Source organism: Sinocyclocheilus grahami, unplaced genomic scaffold (genome assembly GCF_001515645.1).
Source record: "Sinocyclocheilus grahami isolate Dianchi unplaced genomic scaffold, SAMN03320097.WGS_v1.1 scaffold36.1, whole genome shotgun sequence".
NCBI lineage: Eukaryota > Metazoa > Chordata > Actinopteri > Cypriniformes > Cyprinidae > Sinocyclocheilus > Sinocyclocheilus grahami.
The window spans coordinates 791,959-802,145 of record NW_015505215.1 but is presented as its reverse complement, the minus strand read 5'-3'; the positions used below and the strand labels follow the sequence as shown (position 1 = coordinate 802,145).

Genomic DNA, 10,187 nt, shown 5'->3' with positions numbered 1-10,187 from the left:
TCTCTCTCTCACACACACACACACACACACACACACACGATGCGCAAAACTCCGCATTTGAACAGTCAATAGCAAATACTTAAACTAATAACAAAACAGTAGCTGATTCAGAAGCGCTAGATTGTCATAGCAAAGTCAGAATTACCTCCTCTCCTAGGTTCATGAAACGGTCGTCCATAAAATGCATTGCTGTTCTGTTGTAAGTGATCTTAAAGATTCCTAAATGCATCTACTTTCGGAAGGCCAAATAAAGTGCTTTTGCTTTCGCCTAGAAACACACAGCGTCTCCCTGACATGCTGCTTCAACACTAACTGCGGTTACTGAAACCACGCCTTCTTTCTTTGCGTGCACATTTGGGCGGCATTATGCTAATATTTCCACATAGTGAGGTAGATATGTGGGGGCGTGTTAGAACGAGCCGTTTTAGGGGGGTGTGGCAGAGTCTTAACTTTGATAAAGAATATCTCTTTGGTTTTGAGACTTTAGTCTTTGCAACTTCAGGGATCTTATCTATGCACAATCAGCTTGTAACACTCCAAAGAGAAAGGAAAACTTGAAATCGCATCATATGACCCCTTTAACATGAAATTACAAAATTTGAGACAGTAGTTTGAAATGTCTTTTTTATTTTCTCTCTCATTTGAAAGATACACATATGGCAAGACCATTGATGGTGGTTTCCACTGTCGGTTTGGGATAAAAAAGGACGAGTCAGAGAATAATGCTGGAGAAATCGAATTCATCAAGGGACTGGAGAAAACTGGATCTGTGAGTAGAAACCATCACTTCTTAAGTCTCCAAGATGAATAAGTACATTAACAGATTACTATACTGATTGATCACTCTTTAATATTGTGTCTTCTCCTTTTTTAGGTGAAAGAAGGCCATGCTGAGATTTCAGTTAAAATGTCAGACCTCAGTCAAAAACTGAATTCCACATTAGAGGAATTGGAAGCGACTCAGGCCCAATTCTACATTGCTGTCACAGTCACGGATATTTTAAGTAATCATATTTTAAGATTAAGTTCATTGAACTTTTAAAGGTCAAAAATGATTAGCTTGTTAAAATTGACAACATTTCATAAGTTAGTTCTTATACTAAAATGACTGTGCACCTCTTATAAGGTGGTGAGGTACAGGAATCTGAAGCTTTCCTTCCCGTTGTTTTGAGCCCGTACAATGTGGATCTGTCTCGGACAAGATCGTTCTACACACCTACATTCCCTTTTCAAGCAGTGGTAAAAAAAAACACACAACTTGACACAGTTGAATCTCTATTCTCAGTATCATGCATTATAATGATACTGTCAGTCATAGAAAATCATGCTTAAAGTCATTCATAATGGTAGCTTTTACTATATTTGTAACATATTTTGAATGATTTTGTGATATGATACCAGTGGTTTCTGTTTTTGGCTAGGTCACCATCCGTCACCCAAATGGTTCCCCAGCTGAAGGCATTCAAGTGAACTTAGATGTCTCAAGCACCAAAGAAAAGTCTGTAGATATTAAAACTAATAAAGAGGGAATCGCATTTTACATTTTCAACTTGGAAGGAACACCACCTTCAGTTTCAGTGCAGGTTAATTCATTCTAAGAATAAAGCTTTTTTTAATAACTATAAGGCCTGTTTCACACTGCTGGTACAAGCAGTACACTTATTTTCTTATATATTAAGTTACAGCATGCAATGATTGTGTGGGCAGTGTGAAATGAGCCTACTTTCAAAATGTATATGCTGTATATTTTTGACCTATTAATTTCAACAGGCAACAGTGGATGGTTTCAAGTCAACAAAAGAAGTGCGCCCAATGAAATCCACAAGAAACAGCTTCCTGCATCTTAGTATAACTAGTAAAGTCCTGTTACCAGAAAATTCTCTGGATATTACATTTTTTTCCAATTGTAATCCAGAAGATGGGAAAATATATTATATGGTAAGTAATGTTTTACAATCATAAAGTAAATTTCTATTACATTTGGTAAAACTTAAATCGTATTTTTGCCTTGGTTTTTTTGTTGTTGTTTTGCTTTTTTTGCATAAACCTCACAGTTCGTTTTTGTTCAATTTATATTAAAAATAACAAAGCATAATCTCTGAAAACAATAATGCCAATGTCAAAAGTTTGCATTTCTAGTACATTTATCTTGATTTAAGAACGTTTAGATATTTTTACTGGAAAAGAGTACTCATTTAGTAACTTATTACATTTTTTGTAATAATGTTTTATAACCCTGAGAACTCTTGCAAAATGTGTGTGTTTCTTCAGATTCTCAGCAGAGGCATGCTGAGATCAGCAAGCTCTGTTGCATCAAGTTCTGAAGTAAAAATAGCCATCCATATCAGCCCAGAGATGATCCCGTCCTTCAGAGTGATCGGTTTTTACTATGACACAAATGGTGACATCATTGCAGACTCAGTGTGGGTAGATGTAGAGGACAAGTGTGAGGGAAAGGTAAACAGACACTAAAAAGCATTTTTACAAAGTTGTTGTAAGTTTATAATCAAATTACACGGTACAGCTGGAAAAAAAACTTGCCAAATATGTACAGTTCTGCTGTCCCATCTCATCTCTATTTAGCTTGAGCTAAAACTGCATGGCTACCATAAATATCAGCCAGATGATACCGCTGAGCTTGACATTGATGTAGGAACACAAAAGAACGCAAAAGTTGCCTTACTAGTTGTGGACAAAGCCATTTACGCACTGGGTGCTCAAAACAAACTCACTCCAAAACAGGTGTGTTGTCTAAAGCTTAGACATTGAAATAGACATTTAAAAATACTGGATGCTGAATCTTTCTGAGCTATTGTTGAGTTCTTTTACAGTTTCTCATTTTCCTGTGTGAAGGTGTTCACCTCCATGCAGTCTTATGATCTGGGGTGTTCGTATGCTGGTGGAGAAAACACAGCTGCTGTTTTTAATGATGCTGGCCTGGCCTTCATCTCCCACTCGACCACAATCCGTTCAATGATGAGAAAAGGTGCCAAATGATGCTCTAGAACAGGGGTCTCCAAACTCAGTCCTGGAGGGCCGGAGTCCTGCAGAATTTAGCCCCAACCCTAATTTAACAGGGTCATATCATGCGATTTCAAATTGTCCTTTCTCTTTGGAGTGTTACAAGCTGTTCGTGAATAGATAAGATCCCTAAAGTTGCAAAGACTAAAGTCTCAAACACAAAGAGATATTCTTTATAAAAGTTAAAACTCGTCCACGCCCTCCTAAAACGCCTCATTTAAACACGCCCCCACATGTCTACGTCACGATGTGGGAAGATTTGTATAACACCACCCAAATGTTCACGCAAAGAAAGGCGGCGTAACTTTATTGTTGCTGCCACCGCCGCCATGTTGTGAAGACACTGTGTGTTTCGTTGCAAAAGTGAAAATACTTTGTTTGGCCTTCCAAAAGAGTACACGACTAGAAATCAGTGGTTAAGTTGTATTTACAACACTGTTCCAGAACAGTGGATAGCTGGCCAATCAGAGCACACCTCGCTTTTCAGACCGATGAGCTTTGTAAAAATCGACGCGTTTCAGAAAGGCGGGGCATAGAGGAGAAACAATAATGTACAGTATGTGGAAAATAATGTGTTTTTTTAACCTTAAACCGCATAAACATTTCATTACACCAAATACACAAAATAATGTTCTTTTTAGAAACATCATATGACCCCTTTAACACACCTTAACCAGCAAATTAAGGCCTTACGAGGCATAGCTACTAGAAACTTCCAGGCAGGTGTGTACAGGCAAATTGGAGCTAAACTCTGCATGACACCGACCCTCCAGGACCGAGTTTGGAGACCCCTGCTCTAGAAAGAAATAGACTGGTTTTACTGGACTTATTGTCTGTACATGAAAGAGTTGTCACAATATGCAAATAATATTTTCCAATTCATTGTGCGTCTAGGTTTCAGCTGCGAATCTGGTTTTAGACGCAACAAACGTTCTATAGATATTCAAGCAGAAATGGCTAGAAAAGGTATAGTATTGTCAATTGAATGTTTGTTTACCTTTTGTATCAATTCTCAAAGCTTATGTTTTAGTCATAGGTGCACTCCATATTTTTTATTTTGTTTCATTTGTCAATATGGAGGCATTTTGGACCTATATTGACATTTCACCATGTATGTTATGATCAGATTGCGCTCTTGAAGATGTCTAATTACAACTCATCACTTTGTTGTGTAGAAGCTGCATTTAAAAAAGCAGAATTGCAGAAATGCTGTCGCCATGGCTTCACCCTGATTCCTATGAAGTTTACTTGTGAGGAACGAGCTAAAAGAGTGAGCAAAACGCAAAGCAAAGACTGTGTGAAAGCCTTCCAAGAGTGCTGTGAGTTTGCAACCAAGCTAAGAAACAAAAAGAGGAAAGAGGACCAGAGGACAGGGCATGGACGAAGTGAGTATAGCATCTTAACAAAAAGCTATCATGCACAATTAAGTCAGTAAAATGCCATCAAATTCAGCTGTGCCACAGTTGGTGCAATGAAGTTCCTGAAGATTTTTTTCTTCCACAAATGATTCTTCATCATTTCATTCCCACAGCTGTTAATTCTAATGAAATCGAGGAATTCTTGGACTTTGAGATACAAACAATCCGCCGATATTTCCCTCCAAGCTTTGAGTTTAAGCAGATTGATGTGAAAGAAAAAGTTAGGTGAGTAGGTTGTCTGTGGGAAAATGGGCTCACACATTTATTATAATAATTTTGTAAATACAATTTAAATACATTTTTACAATTAAATACACATACAGGTATTCAAATGTAGAAGTTTCCATTGGATTTCCATTAAAACAATGTTGAGGATTTACAAAGGTCTTGAATAATGGTTTAATAGCACCAGGTCTTTCTTCCAGGCACAAAATCCATTTACCACACTCTATCACAACATGGGAGATCCAAGCTCTCAGCTTATCTCCATCCCATGGTAATTTTTTCCTCTCACTGCTAACGAATTTAATTTAAATCCACCAAAGTACTAATTTTTTTATTGTTTGCAGGTTTCTGTGTGGTGGAGCCAGTTGACCTTACTGTATTTAAGTCATTGTTTATTTCCTTGAGGCTTCCCTATTCGGTCAAACGCTTTGAACAACTGTCTATAGTTGCAGTGATCTTTAATTATGGCAAGATGGAAAGGGAGGTTTGTTTAAATTAATTTCTTCATTTTTTTCAGAACACATCATACCACTTTAGCGATAATAACTGCTATATGCATTTACTGTAGATACATTTTCTAATGCATGAAATAATATTTGTATTATAAAAAAATATAAATGAACATATTTATTATCAAATTAATATTTATAATAATTCAAATGTATCTTTTGAACTTTAAAAAGTTATTACCTTAAGTAATATATTTCTGCCTGTCCATTAAAAATTACTTCACTGGAGTAGTCAGGTTCGTTCAGTCATATATCATATTATTTATTAAATAACTAGTTAATTTAAATCAATCATAGCATTAAATGTCACATTATACATTGTAATACAGTATATTAATGATTACTGAGATTGACATGCCTCCCTCATAACTTTCATGGTCAGCTCGTTGTGCAAATGGAACATGTGGATGGTCTTTGTTCACCCGGATCAGCTTCTTCCTCTTCTGCTGTCCGAATCAGTCTGGAACAACAGTCATCTCAAACTGTGACTTTCCCTGCTATTCCCATGAAAATAGGTGAAATCCCTATCACTATTGAACTTTATGAAGTTGAAGAAGAAGAAAAAATGAGAGTGGATGCTATTCAAAAGATGCTCTTGGTCAAGGTAAGGGGAAGTGGAAATTTATACAATATCCTTTCAGTGATTCTAATATCTATATTTTGTCTTTATTCTCATATCTCAGAATGAAGGAGTGGAAATGAGAGAAGAGCTGACTTATTTTATTAATTTGGATGGTGAGATTGTTCGCTGTCATTTGATTGCTTGTTTAATTTACACATATTCTTCATATTCATATCTGACAATGTTTGTAACAGTAATTTCACCGTGTATAAAAACCTAAACTCTGCTCATCAGGTAGAAGTGACCACCGCTTGTTCATCAATGGATTTTTCCCAAACAACACTGTTCCTGAAACAGACGTCAACCTGTTTGTCAAACTAGAAGGTCCAAAGCAGCATGTTTAAAGTCGTTGTGAATGCTTTCAAATTCTCCATTACTGATAATCCTTATTTAACTTTATTTATTGGTCAAGGTCAAGCCTAATAATATTTGTTTTGCTATACTCTTAGAATAAACTCTTTTTTTCTGAATGCAGAAGTAGTATTTGCCCAGTCCACTGCAGTTCCATTACTCTCACCATCCAAAGTGGAAAATCTGGTCCGGGCTCCTAAAGGTTGTGGAGAGCAGACTATGATCTTTATGTCTCCAACTGCCTTGTCAATACGCTACCTGGACAAAAGTCAACGATGGCTGGAACTGGAAGCAGGATCCAGAGACAAAGCACTGGATTTCATTGAGCAAGGTTTACTGTACCTGCATGCCACATAAGAGATTTAAAAAAACAAGACCTTAGCCCGGGTAGATGCCATTTTAATACAAATCAAAGTCAGGCTGTGAGGGATACAAGTACGTTAGAGTTCGATCAAAGTTCTAGATTGTAACAAATCCACTGAGGCAAGTTGAGTTTGAACCCATGTGCAGTTTAATGAAATCCAAAAGAGAACTGATACACAAAAAACAAGACTTGGCAGAACAAGAACAAACTCACTGAACAGTAGTTACACAAACAAAGCTAGACAAGAGACAATGGCACATGAGGGCTATATACACAAAGACACATGAAGAGTAAAGACAATGAACCAATGAGAAAATGGAACAGAGAACCATGTGATCAAAACAACCAATCACTACATGACACAAGGACTAAGGGAGCACATGGCAAGATACATGAGGGCAAGGGAATCACATGACAAACCAGAAAACTAGACTAAGATTCGGGGACTGGAACAGATGCCACTGCCTCGGGAGGTTCTGCAGCAGAGGCAGCCACCTCTGGGGAAACTGCGCTGGTGTGTGTGGCCCAAACACATAGAATGGTGACCGCCATTATAGGGAACACTGAGTCGAGGGGAACAGTCTCTGTGAGGACCAGTGCTGAGGTCCTGCTGAGCCCGCTGCTCTGGCTGAAACTAGCGGTGGATCCTCCACACAGGATGCCAGTCTCGGACGCCTTGGGACTGATCTTGAGCCACACACACCACCGCAGTTTCCCCAGAGGTGGCAGCCTCTGCTCCAGAACCTCCCGAGTGCCGCCCGTTCCAGTCCCCGAATTCACTCCCGAGCCTGCTCCAGTCCCAGTGCTTAGTAAGGAGTCTGTTCACAAGCCAGCTCTAGTCCCTGAGTCCGCTCCAGAGCCCACGCAGGTCCTTGAGTCTGCTCCAGTTCCCTCATCATGGCCAGGAGTGCCGTTTCCTGTTGCAATGACTCTAGAGAGTCCGGCAAAGGATTATAGGAAATGTAGTCTGTGAAAGTGGCAAGAGTCAGGGGTGAAGTGCCCTCTGGTGGAGTTCATGGGCACTCCAGCTGGAGATCGTGACAGGAATTAAGTAAAAGTGAGAAAATGATCATAGAATTTTCATATTTGGGCGAATTTCCCTTGAACAATCAGCACCAAATATCCCTCACAGCCTTGTTGTCATTCATAAAAAATGTATATTGTGTCTTTCCTGACCAAGGCCTATGATTTAACACAATTTGATTGTGTCAGGCGATTCCATGCTCTGACTCACATTTTATTCTGGCAGCATATGAACGGATTTTAACATTCAAAAAGCCTGATGGATCCTATGGAGCTTGGCTAAACCATCCCACAAGCACCTGGTAAATTTGGTGTGCATTTATATGGCGAAAATATGCCAAGTCAAACAAATGTGACTTGTTCTGTGCTGCACTTGCCTCATCCAATAAATATTTTATCCAATAAAATGTTTAGATTTAGAATCCCAAACTATTTAAATTATAAGATTGCTTCTCACTTCTCATAGGTTGACTGCGCTGGTGGTGAAAGTGTTGTCTCTTGTGGCTGAAAGACAGATAGAAACTCTTGAACAGCAAGGAACAACAGAGAAGATGATTTCGCAGGAAGACATCCGCCATGCAGTCACTTATCTGATTAAAACACAGAGCTCCGATGGGTCCTTTACTGATGCTAATCCAGTCTATCACAGGGAAATGCAGGTCTAAATGCTTTCCATCATTTGTCAGTAAACTAAAGGGTTTTGCAAAAAGCTTTACCTTGTCAAACACTTTATAAAACAACACGTCAAACATTGCAAAATAGCATAAACAGGAATTTCATTCCTGTGGTACTGCAGCAAATGTGCTGATATTTAGTGTATCTGTTGTAGGGAGGTATTGGAGGAGTTGAGCAAGATGCCTCTTTAACAGCTTTCATCACGATAGCACTTTGTCGCTCCCTCCCTTTCTTGGACAAAGAAGTAACTGATGTGGTAAGAACCAGTGATTGCACCAGTTACACTGGCATGAAAAGTATTTGGACATTTAAGCCACAATTTACAGAGCCACTAAGGGGACATGGTGATAGAAAAATATAGAAGGAAAAATTTGGCTATATTTTAGTGATTTTGCGTTCGCTTGTAAAACTTATGTGTTCCCCAAGAAAATTCGCATTCACTCACAAAAGCATTAAGAAGGCATGATTTCCAACATTCTCTCGCAAAATGCTAAACTTCTGCAAGCCAATGCTATAAAGTGGGGAGCCAAGGAATGCTGGCAGAAATGGAGGATTTAAATGCAGGAGTATTTAATAAATGAAACAAACAGAAAACAAGAACCAGGGAACACATGGCAGGAACACAAGTATCTACATCAACGAATGACAAAGTAATAAAGGAAACATAATGTCCACTAAGGGGCTCTGTGACAATTACTAGTGTATAAATGTATTTGCATTATTGAAAATGTCTCTTTTTTTAAAGAAAAATAGCACAGAAAACGTCTCAGGTTACGTATGTAACCCTGGTTCCTCGAGGGAATGAGACGCTGCGTCGGAAAACGCTAGGGGAACGCCTTCTGTGACCACGCTCTGAATAACATGTGAAATCAGTCCAATAGCTGAGCGGGACCTAACAGGCGGGTGACATCATGACCAGGAAGCTATAAAAGCACGTGCGGCGGAGTCAGCGTCAGCTTCAGGAATGAGGCAAGCGCTGGCAGAGATGCCGAAAGTATGGCACTGAGACGCAGCATCTCGTTCCCTCGAGGAACCAGGGTTACATACGTAACCTGAGACGTTCCTCTTCAGGAACTCGAGCTGCATCGGAAAACGCTAGGGGAACGAGAATGCCCACGCCGCCAGACTTACAAATCACTGCCTAGTGTGGAAGACTGCACAGATAGGGCGAGAGAACAGAAGAGCCCGGCTGAAGTAGGCGGGGCTCGCCATCCCGAAGGCCAACTTCTGGAGGAGTGAATCTTGACCCCCAAAGGAGAGTGGAGATCAGAGGACTCGAGGCTATGGAATAGCATCCTGATCCAACACTTAGCCTAAGCTTCTCTGGCCGGAGGCCTCGGCCTCAGCGCACCGCAGAGGAACTGTGTAAGAAGAGGGTGTCTTCCCACTGAATGGCCACCGAGAGGGGTGTGGTAGGCTGCACTGGCCGCCACGAAGCCCTCTAGGGTGGAGTGGGTCAACCCTGCAGATAAACAGGCCTGCCGGAACTCCAGAACTGTACCAAACGGGCAGTTAGCTGGGTCAGGCTGGCGGTCTCCGCAGAAATACAGTTTCCTCATAGAGGGAGCTCTGGATGGAGGATAGTCTCAACAACCTCGGTTGAGAGACCGGAAGTTATGAGTTGTGCCTCCTCAGAGGCCACACCCACAGCTTCCACAGCTCCGGGCGGGGGCATGCCCTCCGCCTGTGAGAGGAGATAGAGCACCGTCAAGGAGAGAAATCAGGCCTGAGACCCAACTCGGTCCGGCCAGAACGGGGATACTAACAACAGATGGGCCCCGTCCCGGCGCACTCTCTCCAGAACTCCCGGGAGCAGAAAAATCGGAGGAAAGGCGTACAGACGAAGCCTCGGCCACGTCAGTACCATGGCATCCAGCCCCAGTGGAGCTGGATGAGTCAGAGAGAACCAGCGGGGATAGTGTGATATCATATGAGTCGCAACAGGTCCACCTGAGCCTGGCCAAACACTCTCCATATCT

At 40.7% G+C, this 10,187-nt stretch overlaps 1 protein-coding gene across 1 annotated transcript in view; it reads left to right on the top strand.

Annotated features, from left to right (window-relative positions):
• Nucleotides 1–616: 616 nt before the first annotated feature.
• c4b (complement C4B (Chido/Rodgers blood group)) overlaps nucleotides 617–10,187 on the top strand; it is a 19,723-nt gene continuing 10,152 nt past the window's right edge. The window contains exons 1-20 of the mRNA XM_016267242.1: nucleotides 617–769; nucleotides 875–1,004; nucleotides 1,127–1,239; nucleotides 1,422–1,583; nucleotides 1,771–1,938; nucleotides 2,272–2,457; nucleotides 2,584–2,742; nucleotides 2,854–2,986; nucleotides 3,916–3,987; nucleotides 4,197–4,406; nucleotides 4,553–4,664; nucleotides 4,865–4,935; nucleotides 5,009–5,148; nucleotides 5,556–5,777; nucleotides 5,857–5,908; nucleotides 6,030–6,119; nucleotides 6,271–6,477; nucleotides 7,760–7,835; nucleotides 8,000–8,192; nucleotides 8,363–8,464. Of these exons, the coding sequence (XP_016122728.1) occupies nucleotides 617–769; nucleotides 875–1,004; nucleotides 1,127–1,239; nucleotides 1,422–1,583; nucleotides 1,771–1,938; nucleotides 2,272–2,457; nucleotides 2,584–2,742; nucleotides 2,854–2,986; nucleotides 3,916–3,987; nucleotides 4,197–4,406; nucleotides 4,553–4,664; nucleotides 4,865–4,935; nucleotides 5,009–5,148; nucleotides 5,556–5,777; nucleotides 5,857–5,908; nucleotides 6,030–6,119; nucleotides 6,271–6,477; nucleotides 7,760–7,835; nucleotides 8,000–8,192; nucleotides 8,363–8,464 (2,751 nt within the window). The remainder of the gene's footprint in view (nucleotides 770–874; nucleotides 1,005–1,126; nucleotides 1,240–1,421; nucleotides 1,584–1,770; nucleotides 1,939–2,271; nucleotides 2,458–2,583; nucleotides 2,743–2,853; nucleotides 2,987–3,915; nucleotides 3,988–4,196; nucleotides 4,407–4,552; nucleotides 4,665–4,864; nucleotides 4,936–5,008; nucleotides 5,149–5,555; nucleotides 5,778–5,856; nucleotides 5,909–6,029; nucleotides 6,120–6,270; nucleotides 6,478–7,759; nucleotides 7,836–7,999; nucleotides 8,193–8,362; nucleotides 8,465–10,187) is intronic.